Source organism: Zophobas morio, unplaced genomic scaffold, assembly GCF_036711695.1.
Source record: "Zophobas morio isolate AGI-343-1 ecotype UQ-CSIRO unplaced genomic scaffold, CSIRO_AGI_Zmor_V1 ptg000031l, whole genome shotgun sequence".
Lineage (NCBI taxonomy): Eukaryota > Metazoa > Arthropoda > Insecta > Coleoptera > Tenebrionidae > Zophobas > Zophobas morio.
Window position 1 is genome coordinate 7,248,724 of NW_026972136.1, and position 21,115 is coordinate 7,269,838.

The 21,115-nt window shown below is 27.4% G+C and overlaps 2 protein-coding genes across 7 annotated transcripts in view; one reads left to right on the plus strand and one right to left on the minus strand.

The window, feature by feature from the left end:
- Positions 1-21,115, minus strand: part of LOC135139557 (sarcospan) — a 43,260-nt gene that overhangs the window by 21,718 nt on the left and 427 nt on the right. The window contains exon 1 of one of the 2 annotated variants that reach the window (XM_064069847.1): positions 12,059-12,208. The exons of the other annotated variant lie outside the window; for it this stretch is intronic. The gene's annotated coding sequence lies outside the window, so the exon portion shown is untranslated. Of the gene's footprint in view, positions 1-12,058; positions 12,209-21,115 lie in introns of those variants that run through there. 2 annotated transcript variants of the gene reach the window in all.
- Positions 19,018-21,115, plus strand: part of LOC135139555 (uncharacterized) — a 38,955-nt gene continuing 36,857 nt past the window's right edge. For 2 of the 5 annotated variants that reach the window (XR_010282175.1, XM_064069841.1), the window contains exons 1-2: positions 19,048-19,353; positions 19,404-19,805. Coding sequence is in view for 3 of the 5 variants with exons in the window: in XM_064069841.1 (XP_063925911.1) it covers positions 19,788-19,805 (18 nt within the window). In the remaining 2 variants the exon portion in view is untranslated. Of the gene's footprint in view, positions 19,354-19,403; positions 19,806-21,115 lie in introns of all 5 variants that reach the window. The other 3 variants (XM_064069843.1, XM_064069842.1, XR_010282176.1) reach the window with 3 other exon arrangements.

Here is a 21,115-nt window from a genome sequence, read left to right on the forward strand (position 1 = left end):
TTTCATTTGTCCTATTTCTCAATTTTTCTATGTTTCAGTTTTGGGATTTTTCAATTTTTCCTTTTCTCGGTTGGTCCCTTTTTTATTTTGTTGAATTTCTCGATATTTTCATTTCCCAATTTTTTAAATTTTAGAATTTAATTTAATTTCTTCGATTTTCCTGTTTTCCAATTTTTCGATTTTACGATTTTCCGATTTGTCGAGGTTTGAATGTTTCTATTTTAATGTTCATTATGTGTTTCCGATTTTTCGATAACTCGGTTTTACATTTTTCAGTTTTTCGATTTTTAAAATTTTAGATTTTTAATTTTTTAATTTTTCGTTTAGGTCATTCGGATTTTTCGATTTCTCGATGTTTAAATTTTTAGTTATTCGATTTCGCATTTTTTCGATTTGATGAATTTAAAATTTTTCGATTTGCCAATTTTTTGTAAATCTTCTATTTCTCGATTAATCGTTTTTTCGAATTTTCGATTTTTAGATTTTTTGATTTTCTTTTTATTTTTTAATTTTTTTTTGATTTCTCGATTTCGACTTTTCCATGTTTCAATATCTTCATTTTTTCGATTTTTTATTTTTTTGATTTTTCAATTTTTGGATTTTTGAAATTATCGATTTTTCAAAAGTTTTCCTATTTCTCAATTTTTCGATGTTTCCTTTCCTCGGTTTAGATTTTAGAAATACAAAAAAATTAATGAATAGAAAAATTGGGAAGAAGAAAAAAAGAATCGAATCGAGTGGTCAAAATTGATCGAAAAATTGAAAAATTAAATATCGAGAAATTGAAAAATAAAAAACCGCAAAATGTTTACAATCCAATAATTGAAAAATTGAAAAATTCTAAGACTGAAAAAAAACCGAAAAATTACAAAATCTGAAAGTTGAAAAATCGCAAAATTGCGAATGGACAAATTAAAAAAATTAAAAAAAACCGAAACGAAAAACTGAAAACTCGGCAAATTGCAAATCGCAAAATTGCAAAATGTAACAAGTTGGAAAATCGAAAAAAAAATTTTAAAATGAAACCCGAAAAGTTGTTGCAAAATTGAAGAAACAAGAAAAAGAAAATTAAAAATTGAAACATTAAAAACAAAAATTAAAAAAAAATTAAATTGGAAAAACAAAAAATTCGGAAGTTGAAAAATCGAAAAATTGTAAAAATAAAGAAAATAAAAATCCGAAACTGAAAATTGCAAATCTAACAATTGCTGAAGTGAAAAACTGTGGAATCGAAAAAGTGAAAAATTAAAAATCGAAAAATTGAAAAATCGAATAAAGGAAAAATTTTAAAATCCAGAAAAATGGAAAAATACTAAAATTGTCAGATAACAAATGTGATTTTTGTTAGATTATTAATATTATTACATGTTTAAAATGAAAACTAGAAAAAATGCTAACTAAAAATTGGAAAAATCTAAAATTGAAAAAAAAACGGAAATTTAAAATTGAAAAAAAAAACGGAAATTTAAAAATCTAAAAGTTGACAAATCACAACACTGAAAACTGAAAAATTTCAAATCGAAAAATTGAAAGGCCCAATAAATGAAAAAGTCTTAAATTGTAAAAGTCAAAAAGTTTTTAATTTATTATTATTACACTTTTAAAATGAAAATCAGAAAAACTGAAAAATTAAAAATTGAAAACTCGTGAAATCCCAAATCGAAACATTGCAAAATCTAAAAAGCTAAAAACATACAAAAGTTGGAAAATCGAAAAATTGAAAAATGAAAACGCGAAAAGTTAATTTACATTTAATCTAAAAGTTGAAAAATCACAAAATTGAAAACCGAAAAATTGAAAAGTCCCATAACTGAAAAACTTTTAAAATCCAATAATTGAAAATTGGAAAAATTCTAAAATCTAATTTTTTTTAATTATGCATTATTATTACATATTTAAAACGAAAACTGAAAAAATTGCTAACCAAAAATTGAATACAAAAAAATGATACAATCAGAACATTGAAAAACCGAAAAATTGGAAAAATAAAGAAATTAAAAACCGAAATGAAAAATGGGAAATATTGAATAATTAAAAATTGAAAACTTATGAAACTTCAAATCGAAAAATTGCAAAATCTAAAAAATGAAACATAGAAATTGGAAAATCGAAAAATAGAAATATTTAAAAATTAACACTCGAAAAGTTACATATCGTAAAATTGAAGAAACAAAAAAAAGAAAAATTGAAACATTGCAAATCGAGAAATTGAAAAAATTTAAATTGGAAAAACAAAAAAATCCAAACTCGGAACACATAAAAACAGAAACATTGTAAAAATAAAGAAAATAAAAAACCGAAACGAAAAATATTGCAAATAGAAAATTTGAAGAAATGAAAAATTCAAGAATCGAAAATTGAAAAATTAAAAATCGAAATATAATATGTCGTAAAATTGAAGAAACAAAAAAAAAGAAAAATTGAAACATTACAAAACAAAAAAGAAATAAAAAATTTACATTGGAAAAGAAAAAACATTTGAAAATCGTAACACAAAAATCGAAAAATGGTAAAAATAAACAAAACAAAAAAATCAAAACAAAAGATAGCAAACCAAAAATTGAAGAAATAAAAAATAATTGAAGAATCAAAAAATTTTAAAAGTCAAACAATTGAAAAAGTTTTAAAATCCAGAAAAATGGAAAAATACTAAAATCGTCAAATAACAAATGTCATTTTTTTAGATTATTAATATCATTACATGTTTAAAATGAAAACTAGAAAAAATGCTAACTAAAAATTGGAAAAATCTAAAATTTAAGTTTTTTTAATTATGCATTATTATTGGATGAAAATTGAAAACAAAAAAATAATAAAATCAGAACATTGGAAAACCGAAAAATTGGAAAAATAAAGAAATTAAAAACCCAAATGAAAAATGGGAGACACGAAATATTGAATAATTAAAAACTGAAAACTATGAAACTTCAAATCGAAAAATTGCAAAATCTGAAAAATGAAACATAAAAATTGGAAAATCGAAAAACAGAAATATGTAAAAACAGTCGAAAAGTTACATATCGTAAAATTGAAGAAACAAAAAAAAGAAAAATTGAAACAGTGCAAATTGAGAAATTGAAAAAATTTAAATTGGAAAAACAAAAAATTCCAAACTCAGAACATTAAAAATAGAAACATTGTAAAATAAAGAAAATAAAAAACCGAAACTAAAAATTGCAAATCGAAAATTTGAAGAAATGAAAAACTGGAATCGAAAAATTGAAAAGTCGAATAAATGAAAAAGTTTTAAAATCTAGAAAAATAAAAAAATACTAAAATCGGCAAATAACAAATGTGATTGTTTTTTAAATTATTATTATTATTACATGTTTAAAATGAAAATTAGAAACATTGAAAAAAGAAAAATTATAAAATCGGAACAATGAAAGACCAAATAATTGAAAAAATAAGGAAAATAACAAACCAAAATGAAAAATTGAATACATGATTAATTGAAAAATCGAAAATTTGAAAAATTAAAAATTGAAAACTTGTGAAACTCCAAATCGAAAAATTGCAAAAATGAAACATACAAAAGTTGGAAAATCGAAAAATTGAAAAATGAAAACTCGAACAGTTAATTTAAATTTAATCTAAAAGTTGAAAAATCACAAAATTGAAGACCGAAAAATTGCAAATCGAAAAATTGAAAAGTCCAATAACTGAAAAACTTTTAAAATCATATAATTAAAAAATGGAAAAATTCTAAACTCTAATTTTTTTTTATATAATTATGTATTATTATTACATATTTAAAATGAAAAATGAAAAAATTAATAACCAAAAATTGAAAACTGAAAAATGATAAAATCAGGACATTGAAAAACTGAAAAAATGAAAAAATTAAGAAATTGAAAAACCGAAATGAAAAATTGGAGACACGCAAAATTAAAAAATCGAAAAATTAAAAAATTAAAAATTGAAAACTAGTGAAACTTCAAATTGAAAAATTGCAAAGTCTAAAAATGAAACATAAAAATTTCTAGAATCGAAAAATTGAAAAATTTAAAACTGAACACTCGAAAAGTTACATATCGTGAAATTAAAAACAAAAAAAAAAAGAAAAATTGAAACATTGCAAAACAAAACAAAAAAATTAAAAAATTTACATTAGAAAAACAAAAAATTCGAAAATTGTAACACATAAAAATCAAAAAATGATAAAAATAAACAAAATAAAAACCGAAACAAAAAATAGCAAATTGAAAAATGGAAGAAATGAAAAATAATTGAGAAATCCAAAAAATGGAAAAATTCTAGAATCGTTAAATAGCAAAAATGTATTTTTTTAATTATTTTTATTATTACACATTGAAAACGAAAGCTACAAAAATTAACACAAAAAAGCTAAAATTGAGAAATCAGAAAATTGAAAAACCAAAAAACTGCAAATCGAAAAATTGAAAAGTCCAATAAGTGAAAAAGTTTTAAAATCTACTAATGATGAAAAATGGAAAAATTCTAAAATCGTCAAATTGCAAAAGTGATTTTTTTTAAATTATGTATTATCATTACATATTTAGAAAGAAACTTTAAAAAAATTGCTAACCAAAAAGTGAAAAAAGAAAAATCATAAAATCATAACATTGAAAAACCGAAAAATGAAAAAATAAAGAAATTAAAAAATCGAAAAATTGAAAAATTAAAAATGGAAACTCCAAATCGAAAAATTGCAAAATGTACAAAACTGAAATAGCGTAAAATTGAATAAACAAAAAAAAACGAAAAATTGAAAAATTGGAAATCAAAAAATTGACAAAATAAAAAATTATAAAATCGAAATACTGAAAAATCAAATAATTGAAAAAGTTTTAAAAATTCAAAAAATGGATTTTAATAAAAATTCGCATTTCGCAGCGATTTTTTCGAAAATGTTGCTTCGTGACCATCAACATGCTATATTTTTGGAATCAGCGTGTCGAGATTTGCGTCCCTGAATTTTTTCATAATTTTTAGACAACTTTTTTAAAATTGAAATTTTTTAATGGTCTTCAAATTTCGCAAAAATTTTGACATTTTCGAAACTCAACTAAACACATTTTCTTGTAGATTTCGAGCTCTAGAACTCAAATCCGGCCCCGGTTTTTTGATACCTGCAACCGTTTTTCCAGCATCGACCGTTGAAATATCGAAATTTTTGAAATTTTAAAAAATTCGCATTTTAAAATGAAAACTCGGACAGAACAATTGCAAATGAAAAAATTGAAAAACAAAAAATTATAAAATCGAAACATTGAGTAATTAAAAATTGAAAACACGAGAAATGCAAATCGAAAAACTGAAGAAACGAATACAAGAAAAATTGAATAATTGAAAAATTCAAGTCAAAAAAGCTACGGGAATGTTATTTACGCCCTTTATAGTATTACCGGAGGGAGAAGACGCGAAAAATTTTTGGATTTTAACATACTTTAACAATTGATCATTACTTATTTGCGCAAATGCAAAATATTGCTTGACGCCATTTACGTTACAGACTTTAGAACAGTATTTTCTATAAATTAATTATGTGGTCAACGACTGTGAATGACTGGTGGGTAAGTGGACACAGGATCAAAGCAAGTCCGTGTCTTTGTTCATTTAATGACTGACGTTATTATTTTTTCCGGCAGAAGCCTTGCATTGTAATTACGTTTCCATCGTTGCGAATTTACTAATTAGAAAGTTGTTTTTCGCGTCGCAAAAATCGTGCTTGATTTGTCGGAAATGTTACTTGTCTTTTGTCTCTTTGTTTAGGAGAGGTTTGCTTTTAATATAAATGTATAATACTTGTGTTCACAATAAAAATATATTTTATGTAAGTAAGGTACAAAAAAAAATAGCCAAAATAAAGAGCATCGGAATTTTCAACATATAAAATATCTGGCGACAACTACTCAAACACTGGTTATTAAATTATTATTGACATATGATAATATTATTTACAATTTCCTGTTTTTTAATTAATCTACGTTTATTGTCGCATTAGCTACAAATTATCGAGCTAGTTTTGGGTCCAAGACTTAATAGCTTATGAAAATTCATGACACCTATTATGTCTACAACTGATCTGCCATAAATCACTTTGTTTACATCAGTTAATTATAATCACAAAAGCGAATACCTCGCTCATGTGTGTCAGGAAAATTTCACTGTAATCTAAAATAAACTTCCATTAAATACACAAATCTCCCTAATAAATATTGTAGCCGTTGCTTTTTTTTTCCTTTAGGGAAAAATTGTTGGTTAATACACCAATTAATTGCTACGTCAAGATTTCGATAAACTAGTTCTAATGTGACCACTGACTGTAGATATCTGTGAATTAATTTAACTCTACGTGAAATAATAAATTATTATTTCAAACGTCTTAATTTAAATTCTGCAGCGAAAGCGAAAATAAAGCATTTTCAGACTCAAATTTATTACGTTTTTACTTCTTACTTTCATGGAATTTTTATTAACACAATGTTTAATTTAAAAAAGTGGTAATGTTATGCTGAAATTACTGTTTGTTAGAAAATACCAAACTGCTTTTTCGCAATTAAAGTTGTATACCTTTGAAAATTATGCATAATTTCGTAATTAACTGGTAATTAAACAGCTTTAATTAAATCTTCTAAAAATAATAAAAGTGTCATTGAAGCACTTTCATTAATACTAAATGCTTAACGTCTCAATGAAATTTTGCAAACTCGTTATTTTATTCACGAATCGATTTCTAAAGTACTTAAGCAAATTAGATGATGGTAAAATTTAATTTCATCGCTACACGAAACTCTCAAACTGAAAGTTGCCTAATCAAATTACGCAGGACGAAAATATTTTGTGTGAGAATAAACACGAATGTCGGGCCGTTCGTAAAATAACCAGTTTCTCCAAAATAAATTCTTGAATGAGTGGAATCATGAGTGATGAATGAAAATTATTTTGGAAGAATGTTGAATATTCGGAATTATAATAAATAAAGGCTCCAGGTTTAATGAATTTACGAACCAGTTCCATGGTAGATTTTTTGTAATAAAAATCTAAAATTTAGAAAACTGAAACATTGAAATATCGAAAAATTGGAAAATCCAGAAATTGAAAATTTTCCAAAATTCAAATATTGAAGTAATAAAAATTAATAAATACCTAAATGAAAACATGAAAAAATCGTAGAATCAAAAATTTGAAAAATCGAAAAATATGCAATTTAAAAAATCTGAAAAACGGAAAGAAATCTCGAAAAATTGGGAAATCGAAAAATTGAAAACTCGATTCATATCAACATTGGAAGATTGATAAATCGAAAACCGAAAAGTCGAAAAACCGAAAGCCGGAAAATCGGAACATCGAAATGTCGAGAAATTGAAAAGTGGAGAAGTCGAAAAACCGTAAAATCGAAAAAATTGAAAAATTGGGAAATTTCAAATTATCAAAAATTGACAAATCTAAAAATCGGGAAATTGAACAATTGAATAATCGAAAGATCGGGATCTCGAGAAATTCAGAACTCGAAAAATAGAAAAAACTAAAAAATAAAAAATTTTAAAAGTCGAAAAATTGAAAAATCGAAGAATCTAAAAACTGACAAATGAAAAAATGAGGAGTCGAGAAATCCGAAAACCTAATGTTGAAAGAAAAAAAAACAAAAAATTTAAAATCGAAAACTGGGAAATTAAAAAATCGAAACACCGAAAAATTGAAAATCTGAAGTATCGAGAAATCGTAGAGAAAAACTGAAAAATCGAGAAATCGAAAAATTAAAAATTGAAGAATCGAAATATAGAAAAACCAAAAAATCAAAAATTTTAAGAGTTGAAAAATTGAAAATTCGGAAAATCTAAAAAGTGAAAAATTGAAAAATCGAAAAACTGAGGAATCTAAAAATTGAAAAATCGAAACATCGGAATCTCGTTAAATTTAGAAATCGAAAATTTAAAAAAACCGAAAATTAGAAAAATCGGAAAAACAAAAATTTTAAAAGTCGAAAAATCGAAAAACTGGAAAATCTACAAACTGAAAAATGAAAAAATCGAGAAATCGGAAAAACTAATAGAGAAAGAAACAAAAATTAAAAAACCAAAAGGTCGAGAACTGGAAAAATTAAAAATTGAAAAACTGGGAATTTTCAAAAAATCGAAAAATCAAGAATTGTGAAATCGAAAAATCGGGAAATTGAACAATCGAAAAATCGAAACATCAGAAGGGTTTTCGATAAATTAAAAAATCGAAAAATTGAAAACTCTAAAATTTAAAAAACCGAAAAATAGAAAAACCAAAAAATCATAAACTTTAAAAGTTCAAACATTGAAAATTCGGAAAATCTAAAAAGTGAAAAATTGAAAAATCGAAACGTCGGAATTTCGTTAAATTTAGAAATTAAAAATTTAAAAAACTGAAAAATCAAAAATTTGAAAAGTCGAAAAATTGAAAAACCGGAAAATCTAAAAACTGTAAAATGAAAAAAACCGGAAATCAAGAAATCGGAAAATCTAATGGAGAAAAAAACAAAAGTTGAAAAATCGTAAAATTGAGGAACCTAAAAATTAAAAAATTGAAAACTCCCAAAACTGAAATGTCAAAAAATTGAGAAATTGAAAAACTGAAAAATCGAAACATCGAAAAATTGGAAATTCAAAAAATCTAAAATCCGAAGTCGAAAAACTGGGAAATTAAAAAATCGAAACACCGAAAAATTGAAAATCTGAAGTGTCGAGAAATCGTAAAAAGAAAAACCGAAACATCTAGAAATCAAAACATCAAAATATCTAGAAATAGAAAAGTCGAGAAGTCGAAAAACTGTAAAATCGAGAAATCGAAAAATTAAAAAATCGGGAAATTTAAAAAAATCGAAAAATCAAAAATTGACAAATCGAAAAATCGGGAAATTGAACAATCGAAAAATTGAAAAATTAAAAAATCTGAAATTTAAAAAGTCGAAAAATAAATAAATCAAAAATTCAAAAATTTGAAAAGTCGAAAAATTGGAAATTCAAAAAATCTAAAATCCGAAATCGAAAAACTGGGAAATTAAAAATCGAGACACCGAAAAATTGAAAATCTGAAATATCGAGAAATCGTACAAAGAAAAACCGAAAAATCTAGAAATCAAAACATCAAAATATCTAGAAATAGAAAAGTCGAGAAGTCGAAAAACTGTAAAATCGAGAAATCGAAAAATTAAAAAATCGGGAAATTTCAAAAAATCGAAAAATCAAAAATTGACAAATCGAAAAATCGAGAAATTGAACAATTGAAAAATTGAAAAATTGAGAAATCTAAAATTTAATAAGCCGAAAAATAAATAAACCAAAAATTCAAAATTTTGAAAAATCTAAAAATTGAAAAATCCGAAACCAAAATGAAAAATCAAAAAATCGAAAAACTGAGGAACCTAAAAATTGAAAAATCGAAACAACGGATTCTCGTTAAATTCAGAAATCGAAAATTTAAAAAACCGAAAAATAGAAAAACCGGAAAAACAAAAATTTTAAAAGTCGAAAAAGCGAAAAAGTGGAAACTCGAAAAAGTGGAAACTCTAAAAACTGAAAAATGAAAAATTGAAAACCCTAAAATGAAAACATCAAAAAATTTGAAATCGAAAAATAAAAATCGAGGAATTGAAGAATCGAAAAATTGAAAAATCCCGAACTTAAAGTAATCGAAAAATTGAAAATCGAGAAATTGAAGAATTGATAAAACCGAAGATGAAAAATTGAAAAGGTAAAAAAAACATCGAAAAATCCAATAATCTAAATACTGAATAACTGATAAATCGATAAATCGAATAATTGAGAAATCGAAGAAAAATTGAAGAACTGAATATTTGAAAGAGAGAAAATGAGACGTCGAAAACGAGAAATGAGAAAAATAAAAGAATCAATAAATTTAAAGTCCAAAAGTCAAAGAATTGAAAAATTGAAATATCAAAATGGGAAAAAAGACAAATCGAAAAATTGAAAAATTAAAGAATCAAAATGTAGAAAAATCCCAAAACTGAAGTATCGAAAAAATGATAGATTGATAAATAGAAAAATCGCAATACTGAAAAATCGAAGAAAAATTGAAGAATCGAAGAAATTGAAAGATCGAGAAATCGAAAAAGTGAAAAATTGAAAAATCTAAAAACTTAAGAATAGAAAAATTGAAAAACCTAAGCCGAAAATATCAGAAAATTTTGAAATAAAAAAAATTCAAGAAATCGAAAACTTGAAATAATCGAGAAATTGAAGAATAGAAAAATTGAAAAATTCCAAAATTGAAGGAATCGAAAAAGTGAAAATCGAGAAATTGAAAAACTGAATAATCTGAAGATGAAAAATCAATAAATCGAAAAATCGAAAATTCAAAAATTGTAAAAAAAAATATTTTATTCCAAAAATCTCGATGTCTAGTATGACATTCGACACGGATTCATCAATCACAACTTCAGGACTATGTTACTTTTTAACTTAAATAAACGGTTTACAACATTTCAAATCATTCGATTTTTTTGTAATTTCAAGGTAAAATGGTAAAATGTTGTGATTTTTTTTCCAAAAATCTGGTAAAAATTTAACTCAGATTCATAAACCACAAATGGAGGAGTACGTAATTTTATAAAATTTAATTAACATTTACAGTTGTAGGTAAATTGGAGATGACGTCATTCTATGTTCAGACAAATTTTGGTTAACTAGTTTTACTACCTACACGACATTGCTAACATACATACAAATTTGGACAACAATCGTTCCAGTTATTCGGATATTAGGAGCAATTCGGTACACATTTGTTAAATTTAACGAGTGTTAAATTGCAAATTTTCATAGTAACGAGTAAATTTATAAATCTGGCTGTTTATTTCTTAACAACCTTGAAATTTTAACAGGTTTGATCCAGAATTGCCCCTATTATGTGTCTAATTATAATCCACACAGACGGCGAACAGACAGACAGATGGAAACTGAATGGGTCACGAAAGTCGAGAAAACATGAAAGTAGTCAATCGCCTGGTGGACCCGCTTACAATACTTCAGACTGGATTTACTTGTCAAAAATTTGAGATGACGCCACAAAAAGTTTCATATTCTTTTCTCTACATTTTCGTGTCCTACATGATGTGTCAAAAATCATGAACTTGACATTCTTCAAACGACCTTGTGTACAATTCATGCACATTAAACGTGACTTGAAATCAATGATTCAATTTTTTTTTAATTCAGTGAACAAAATTGTTTTAATTAAACGAATCTTTTGGGAAATGGAAATCAAATTAACTTTAAATGAATCGTGTCCCTCTCGTATCATAAACTTTTACGTGAGGTGAATACAGATTTGTTCAACCTACGTAGGAAAAGCTCAAACACGACCTTTACATTATAATAAATCAATCGCGTTTGGCTTATAATTTTCGCTTCATAAATAATATAATAATATTTTTTTTTTTTGCAAATTAGTGTCACATTTCAACCCGTTCGTTCTAAATTTTTGTTTGAGGCGTGCTGGTACGTTTTGGATACCTAATTTAAAAGTAATTAACCTCCAAGAAGAAATCATCATAAATATCGGCACGAACTCGACTAGAACAGCGTTTTCGTTTACAAATGTGTACTTTTTTTGGAATTTTAAGCACCCGAAAACCCACTTAAGTCACCCACTTATTACTAACAACCTGACTTATCTCTGATCTAGTGCCCTCCAAACTTATCTGCTTAAATACGACCCTTCACACAATTTAGCGCAATTATTTAACCCAGCCAAACACAGTTCCTCACAAATATGTAACTGGCACAAAACAATTACCACACCGTTATTCATTTCAATAAAAACCAACACAAGATTGTTATAGCGTTATTACGATTCAGTGAGCGTTGCATAATGAAATAGTAGGTGTAAGATACCTGTACAGAACAAATAACAATACAACACGTAATCAAAGAAAACAATACTCGAAACCATTACATTTCGTTCGATCTAAAACACCCATAAACTCGTCGATTTTCGTTGCTTTTTCTCCCGAAAAACACCAAATGCGTCACTACGACCATTAAAGCCTGAACAGCAAAATGACACTTTTTAATACTCGATTGTGTGGAATTTTTTGCGCACTCACCGACGTCGTCACGGGTTTCGTTCTTAACTTTTTGCGCGATTTTTCATCGTCGCTTCGATGGCTCACATCCGCTTTAATCGCTTGAACGGGCACAAGAAAAATACTCCGTTGTCAGTCATACGCGAGCAAGAAAAGACAACTACTGCATTGAAAAATTTACATTTCTATGGCCATGTGCTCGCTCGTTCACCTCCACCTTGCCCACCTTTTTCGAATCAGAAGTGGGATTACCAGCGGCGCTCAAACGGTGGGGGGAATATGAATATCAGTCGGACGGAAAAGCGCTCACTTTTTGCTGCTTACACAAACACAAGAAGTAAATTAGTGGTTAGTGGCGATGAGGAAATTGTGAGTCATTAGGTGATCGCTAGGTAAAAGTCTAGAAAGTGGATGTGTTAAGTGGCAGGGGCGGGCTGAGGTGGATCGCGGCCCGGGCGCATTAATCACGAAGTTGAAGCCTACGCTTTTTTTTTACTAATTTTATGAGAGTGGTTTCAGTGTGGGATTTACAAATTGCGGAGTAATTTAATTGGTGCAGCGATTTTAATTACTTATGTTAGAGAAGTGGGAGCTTCTCTTACAATAAATAATTATATTAAAAGTGTGTTTCGAGATACAACGATAAAATATTTAGTAAGGCCCCTTTAGAACACTTCGTTTTTTAATTATTTTGCCCTGTTTTTAAGATTAAAATTAATATTTTTCAAAGATGTTGACCTAATCTTAAAGGATATTTCAATGATTCTGTCCCGTTTTTTAAGGCACAGAACACTTTTGATTTTTTACTTATTCGATTTTTCAAAATATTGCGACCTTTTAAATCTTTCATTTTTCGATTTTTCAATTTTTTGATTTTTCTATTTGTCGGTGTTTTGATTGCTCGATTTTTAAATTTTCAATTTTTCGAATTTTTAAATTTTAGATTTTCACTTTTTTGTTCTCTCGATTTCTCAATTTCTCGATTTAGTGCCTTCGCGTTTTCAGATTTTTCAATTTTTTGGAATTAATTTTTCAGTTTTTCGATTTTTAGCCTCTTCCATTTCCCAATTATTCGACTTCTCGGTCTGTTGATGTTTCGGTTTCGCGCTTTTTCAATTTTTCGATTTCGATTTCCCGAATTATCAGTTTTTTTATAATTCATCTTTTCGATTTTTCAATTTTTCAATTTTTGGCGTTTCCAAATTTTTGGATTTTTCGATTTCTCAATTTCTCGATTAATGGAGTTTTTAATTTTTCGACATCTCAATTTTTCGATTTTCAAATTATTATCAATGTTTAAGTTTTGTGATTTTTCAATTTTGGAATTTTTTAATATGTACGAGTACATATTTCGATTTTTAATTTTTTAGATTTTTCGACTTCCTGTTTTTTTGATTTTTTACTTATTCGGTTTTTCAGAATTTTGTGATTTTTTAAATCTTAAATTTTTCGATTTTTCAATTTTCTAATTTCTCGATTTTGTAAATTTTCAGTTTTTCGAATTCTTAAATTTTCGATTTTTTGCTTTTTTGCATGGATTTCTCGGCCTGTCGATTTTTTGCCTTCTCATTTTTCGATTTTTCGATTTTTCAATTTTTCGGAATAAATTTTTTGTTTTTGGATATTTCGATTTTTCAATTTCTCGTTTTAGCGGGTGTTTTAAGTTTAAATTTTTGAATTTTGAATTTTTCCATTTTTCAATCTTCAACTACACATTTCAATGTCTCAATTTGTCGATTTTTCCACTTCTAGATCTTTTGATCTTTCGATTTCGGGTTTTTTTTCAATTTTTCGATTTCGGTTTCCCAGTTTTTCAGTTTTTTTGATTTTTCGAGTTTCCAATTCTTCGACGTTTCAGTTTTGGAAATTATCCATTTAATTTTTTGCATTTTTCAGTTTTTCAATTTTTGGCGTTTCTAAATTTTTGGAATTTTTCGATTAATCGATTTTTTAATTTTCCGATTTTTCGATTTCTCGACTTCTCGGACTTTTGATGTTTCGGTTTCGCGCTTTTTCAATTTTTCGATTTCGATTTCCCGATTTGTCAGTTTTTGGATAATTCATCTTTTCGGTTTTTCGATTTTTCAACGTTTCAGTTTTGGGATTTATGTATTTGAATTTTTCGATTTTTCCATTTTTGGCGTTTCTAAATTTTTGGATTTCTCGATTTCCCAATTTCTCGATTAATGGATTTTTTAATTTTTCGACTTCTCAATTTTTCGATTTTCAAATTATTATCAATGTTTAAGTTTTGTGACTTTTCAATTTTGGAATTTTTTAATATGTACATATTTCGATTTTTAAATTTTTAGATTTTTCGACTTCCTGTTTTTTTGATTTTGTACTTATCGGTTTTTCAAAATTTTGCGATTTATTGATGTCTTGATTTCCCGATTTTGTAAATTTTCAATTTTTCGAATTCTTAAATTTTCGATTTTTTGCTTTTTTGTTGTTTGGATCTCTCAGCCTGTCGATTTTTTACCTTCTCATTTTTAGATTTTTCGATTTTTCAATTTTTCGGAATTAATTTTTCAGTTTTTGGATATTTCGATTTTTCAATTTTTCGATTTCGATTTCCCAGTTTTTCAGTTTTTCGATTATTCGTCTTTTTGATTGTTCGAGTTTCCAATTCTTCGACGTTTCAGTTTTGGGATTTATCTATTCAAATTTTTGGATTTTTCAGTTTTTCAATTTTTGGCGTTTCTAAATTTTTGGAATTTTTCGATTAATCGATTTTTTAATTTTCCGATTTTTCGATTTCTCGACTTTTCGGACTTTTCATGTTTCGGTTTCGCACTTTTTCAATTTTTCTAATTCGATTTCCCGATTTGTCCGTTTTTGGATAATTCATCTTGTCGGTTTTTAGATTTTCCAATTTTTCAACGTTTCAGTTTTGGGATTTATGTATTTGAATTTTTCGAAATTTCAATTTTTGGCGTTTCTAAATTTTTGGATTTCTCGATTTCTCAATTTCTTGATTAATGGATTTTTTAATTTTTCGACTTCTCAATTTTTCGATTTTCAAATTATTATCAATGTTTAAGCTTGGTGACTTCTCAATTTTGGAATTTTTTAATATGTACATATTTCGAATTTTAAATTTTTAGATTTTTCGACTTCCTGTTTTTTTTTTGATTTTTTACTTATTCGGTTTTTCAAAATTTTGTGATTTTTTAAATCTTAAATTTTTCGATTTTTCAATTTTCTAATTTTTCGATTTGTTGATGTCTTGATTTCTCGATTTTGTAAATTTTAAATTTTTCGAATTCTTAGATTTTCGATTTTTTGCTCTTTTGTTGTTTGGATTTCTCAGCCAGTCGGTTTTTTGCCTTCTCATTTTTAGATTTTTCGATTTTTCAATTTTTCAGAATTCGATTTTTCAGTTTTTGGATATTTCGATTTTTCAATTTTTCGTTTTAGCGGGTGTTTTAAGTTTAAATTTTTTAATTTTTAATTTTTTTCATTTTTCAATCTTCAACTACACATTTCAATGTTTCAATTTGTCGATTTTTCCACTTCTAGATCTTTTGATGTTTCGATTTCTCAGTTTTTCAGTTTTTCGATTATTATTCGTCTTTTTGATTGTTCGAGTTTCCAATTCTTCGACGTTTCAGTTTTGGAATTTATCAATTTAAATTTTTGGATTTTTCAGTTTTTCAATTTTTGGCGCTTCTAAATTTTTGGAATTTTTCGATTAATCGATTTTTAATTTTCCGATTTTTCGATTTCTCGACTTCTCGGACTTTTTATGTTTCGCTTTCGCACTTTTTCAATTTTTCGATTTCGATTTCCCGATTTGTCAGTTTTTGGATAATTCATCTTGTCGGTTTTTCGATTTTCCAGTTTTTCAACGTTTCAGTTTTGGAATTTATGTATTTGAATTTTTCGATTTTTCAATTTTTAGCGTTTCTAAATTTTTGGATTTCTCGGTTTCTCAATTTCTCGATTAATGGATTTTTTAATTTTTCGACTTCTCAATTTTTCGATTTTCAAATTATTATCAATGTTTAAGTTTTGTGACTTTTCAATTTTGGAATTTTTTAATATGTACATAATTCGATTTTTAAATTTTTAGATTTTTCGACTTCCTGTTTTTTGATTTTTTACTTATTCGGTTTTTCAAAATTTTGCGATTTTTTAAATCTTAAATTTTTCAATTTTTCAATTTTCTAATTTTTTGATCTGTTGATGTCTTGATTTCCAGATTTTGTAAATTTTCAATTTTTCGAATTCTTAAATTTTCGATTTTTTGCTTTTTTGTTGTTTGGATTTCTCAGCCTGTCGATTTTTTGCCTTCTCATTTTTAGATTTTTCGATTTTTCAATTTTTCGGAATTAATTTTTCAGTTTTTGGGTATTTCGATTTTTCAATTTTTCGTTTTAGCGGGTATTCTAAGTTTAAATTTTTCAATTTTGAATTTTTCCATTTTTCAATCTTCGACTACATATTTCAGTGTCTCAATTTTTCGAATTTTTCCACTTCTAGATCTTTTGATGTTTCGATTTCGGGTTTTTTCAATTTTTCGATTTCGATTTTTCAGTTTTTCGATTATTCGTCTTTTTGATTGTTCGAGTTTCCAATTCTTCGACGTTTCAGTTTTGGAATTTATCTATTTGAATTTTTGGATTTTTCAGTTTTTCAATTTTTGGCGTTTCTAAATTTTTGGAATTTTTCGATTAATCGATTTTTTCATTTTCCGATTTTTCGATTTCTCGACTTCTCGGACTTTTGATGTTTCGGTTTCGCGCTTTTTCAATTTTTCGATTTCGATTTCCCGATTTGTCAGTTTTTGGATAATTCATCTTTTCGATTTTTCGATTTTCCAATTTTTCAACGTTTCAGTTTTGGGATTTATGTATTTGAATTTTTCGATTTTTCAATTTTTCGCGTTTCTAAATTTTTGGATTTCTCGATTTCCCAATTTCTCGATTAATGGATTTTTTAAATTTTCGACTCCTCAATTTTTCGATTTTCAAATTATTATCAATGTTTAAGTTTTGTGACGTTTCAATTTTGGAATTTTTTAATATGTACATATTTCGATTTTTTAATTTTTAGATTTTTCGACTTCCTATTTTTTTGAATCGGCACTTCGAGATCTGTGAATTTTTAAGCAACATTTTCAAAAGCTCGAATTTTCAGTACTTTTGAAAATTTCATTTATTCGACGATCCTTGAAAATTTCCTGAAGAGATTTTTTTGTAGATTTCGACCTCCAGAAGTTATTTTCGACGTGTTTCTTCGAAAACTCTCACCATTTTTCCTGAATCGCTCAAAGAAGTGTAACAAATTTTGGGATTTAAAAAAAAATTCTACCGTTTTTAAGGAATTGCATAACCAAATAACCAAAAATAGACTTTCAAACCAAAAATTCAAAAAATCTTGCTCCGGGACAATAAATTTGCTATATTTTAGGAATCGGCACTTCGAGATCTGTGAATTTATAAGCAACATTTTCAAAAGCTCAAATTTTCAGTACTTCCTTATGAAAATTTCATTTATTCGACGATCCTCGAAAATTTCCTGAATAGATTTTTTTTTGTACATTTCGACCTCCAGAAGTTATTTTCGACGTCTTTCTTCGAAAACTCTCACCATTTTTCCTGAATCGCTCAAAGAAGTGTAACAAATTTTGGGATTTAAAAAAAAATTCTACTATTTTTAAGGAATTGCATAACCAAAAACCAAAAAATAGACTTTCAAACCAAAAATTCAAAAAATCTTGCTCCGGGACAATAAATTTGCTATATTCTAGGAATCGGCACTTCGAGATTTGTGAATTTTTAAGCAACATTTTCAAAAGCTCAAATTTTCAGTACTTCCTTATGAAAATTTCACTTATTCGACGATCCTCGAAAATTTCCTGAAGAGATTTTTTTTGTACATTTCGACCTCCAGAAATTATTTTCGACGTCTTTCTTCGAAAACTCTCACCATTTTTCCTGAATCGCTGAAAGAAGTGTAACAAATTTTGGGATTTAAAAAAAAATTCTACTATTTTTAAGGAATTGCATAACCAAATAACCAAAAAATAGACTTTCAAACCAAAAATTCAAAAAATCTTGCTGCGGGACAATAAATTTGCTATATTTTAGGAATCGGCACTTCGAGATCTGTGAATTTTTAAGCAACATTTTCAAAAGCTCAAATTTTCAGTACTTCTTTATGAAAATTTCATTTATTCGACGATCCTCGAAAATTTCCTGAAGAGATTTTTTTTGTAGATTTCGACCTCCAGAAGTTATTTTCGACGTCTTTCTTCCAAAACTCTCACTATTTTTCCTGAATCGCTCAAATAAGTGTAACAAATTTTGGGATTTAAAAAAAAATTCTACCATTTTTGAGGAATTGAATAACCAAATAACCAAAAAATAGACTTTCAAACCAAAAATTAAAAAAATCTTGCTCCGGGACAATAAATTTGCTATATTTTAGGAATCGGCACTTCGAGATCTGTGAATTTTTAAGCAATATTTTCAAAAGATGAAATTTTCAGTACTTCCTTCTGAAAATTTCATTTATTCGACGATCCTCGAAAATTTCCTGAAGAGATTTTTTTTGGTACATTTCGACCTCCAGAAGTTATATATTTTCGCCGTCTTTCTTCGAAAACTCTCACCATTTTTCCTGAATCGCCCAAAGAAATGTAACAAATTTTGGGATTTAAAAAAAATGGCATTGAAACCAATTTTTTGTATAATCTTGCTCTGGACAATAAACATGCTGTATTTATCGAATCAGCACACCCAAATTTATATCCCACAATTTTTTGTAGATATTTAGGAAACTTTTTCAAACACCCAAAATTTTAATATGACAGTTCGACATTTTTTCGAACGATTTCGAAACTAAAAGATTTTTTGTATTTTTTTCGAAAACTTTCTTTTATAATCGCCTAATGGACTGATTTTCAAAATAGTTGGTCGAGATCTATCTATATCTCACAATTTTTCATGCATTTTTTCAAAAGTTCAGTTGTTCACTTACGGAAATGTTTACGACTTTGAAAAAAAATTTCGAACCAAATACTTCTAAAATCTTGCTCCGAAACCTAGAGGTATATTTTTCAAATCACCACGTGGAAAATTTTCGTGGATCTTTAGGCAACTTTTCAAACGCTCAGTTTTTCAACACATCTTCAGAAGTTATTTTGGGCCACAATTTTTCGAACGCTCTTACTATTTTCACAGAATCACCCAACGAATATGGCAATTTTTTGGATTCAAAAAAATGGGTTAATGAACATCAACATTTTGGTGTCATGGTTGGTTAAATTTTTGTTAGCGATCTCTCAAGCTGTATTCTCAAAAATAGAGGTGGGTAAATAAATCGCTATGAAAGAGGTCCTACTTTTCCAAAAACGCAGCAAATGGTTGTAGAAAGCAATGATCCACTGCAAATGGATACAGAGGTTATGCAACAAACCATACCATAATACATAAGCGAAAGAGAGAGAGAGAGAACGAAACCGTTTAAACGGTAATGGTTATCACATCACCCGGGAACACAGATAACCTTGGATGGAAGTGGTCGGTGAGTCAACTAGAATTTCCCATGGTTACGAAAACTTGACCGTCGACATGGTATTATTCATCATGAAAGAACTGGTTAACTTTATAATTATCGACGTAAATGTGATATTAACTGCCAGTTAACGTCGCAGTTTCTTTGCCCAAGTCAGTTGAGTCCACAGTTCCAGCTAATTGTTGAAAACTGTGTTTCTGGGACCGAGATTACTATCAGTTGAAAAATGGACACTGGCAGCGAGGTGAGTCTGCTTTTTTGACATAGAAGAGCCTAAAGAACTAGCTTGAAATTTATATTTCTAATAAAAGTAGTACCACCATTTTGCCACATTAACCTTCTCTGCTGTTTTACGTCACACGTGGACTCCTGGTATTTTTTGCATAAATAACTAAATGTAACAATAATTGAGTTTCGAACTACTTATGTATTTTTATAAATAGATATTATTACGTTGATACGTATTTTTACGTGCATCAAATAAATTTAGACAAAATTACCAGTCATCTTTAATAAGGGATTTCTCAAGGCAATTTTTTTTACAACTAACTGCATCAATTATTATTTATGTATTATTATTAAGTATCTCAGGAACGACTAGTCGGACCACGTAACCGTTATCGAATTTGACGCAAAATAATAATAAATAATCGATTTTTAAATATTTCAGAACTAAGTGTCTAAATTGACTTAAATTATTATTATTATTATTATTATTAGAGTAAATTTGACGCATTGTTAATTACATGTTTTTCCGACGTTTCATAACTCCTAGGATATGAACATATAAGTCTTCCCTTCCATCTGTCGCCTGCCTTTAATGATGTTGCTAAAACAATACAATCGCCACTAGTCATTTTTAGAATTACTACTCTAAATATTGTTCAGTCTTATCTTAGCAATTATTTTCTCCACCTACCCGCCCTCTGTTTTCTTTGAGGGTATGTCATTTGCCAAAATCAGTCTTATCTTGCTAGACCCACCCACCCACCCACCCCCCCCCCCCTATTTTCTTAAAGTGTATGTCATTTGCCAAAATTAGTTCTATCTTAGCAAGTACTAACCCCGCCCACCCGCGTAGATCTCATTATAAGGACTAATTTTATTTCCGATAAGATCCACCTTTTATTGAGAGCAAGTAAAATGAACCACTGAAATGGAGGCGGGGTGGGTGGGCGCTATTAATTATATGTTTTTTTGTAGAGTGGGAATGGGAACGAATAAAATCTAGGCTGCTAAAAAAAGCGCTAATCGTATTTTTTGCTGTTATACTATTTGTCACATATAAGATTCAGTTTTTTTTTCGGAAGAGACTTTTCTACAGGGTATTTACCTCTGTTTTGCGGCCATAAACTTATTCAAATCAAACAAATTTCTGCGTGACATTCTTACGTACAAACATAAACACTCCAACTTACGTATGTTGCTGAGAGACCATTTTCCCGTCGGCCATCTGCTATAAATTAAATTTTCTAACCAACTCCTATATATAATAGGAAAAAAGGGGCCTCAAATAAATAACAGCATTAGGTTCCTAAGAATCTAGATCCGTTT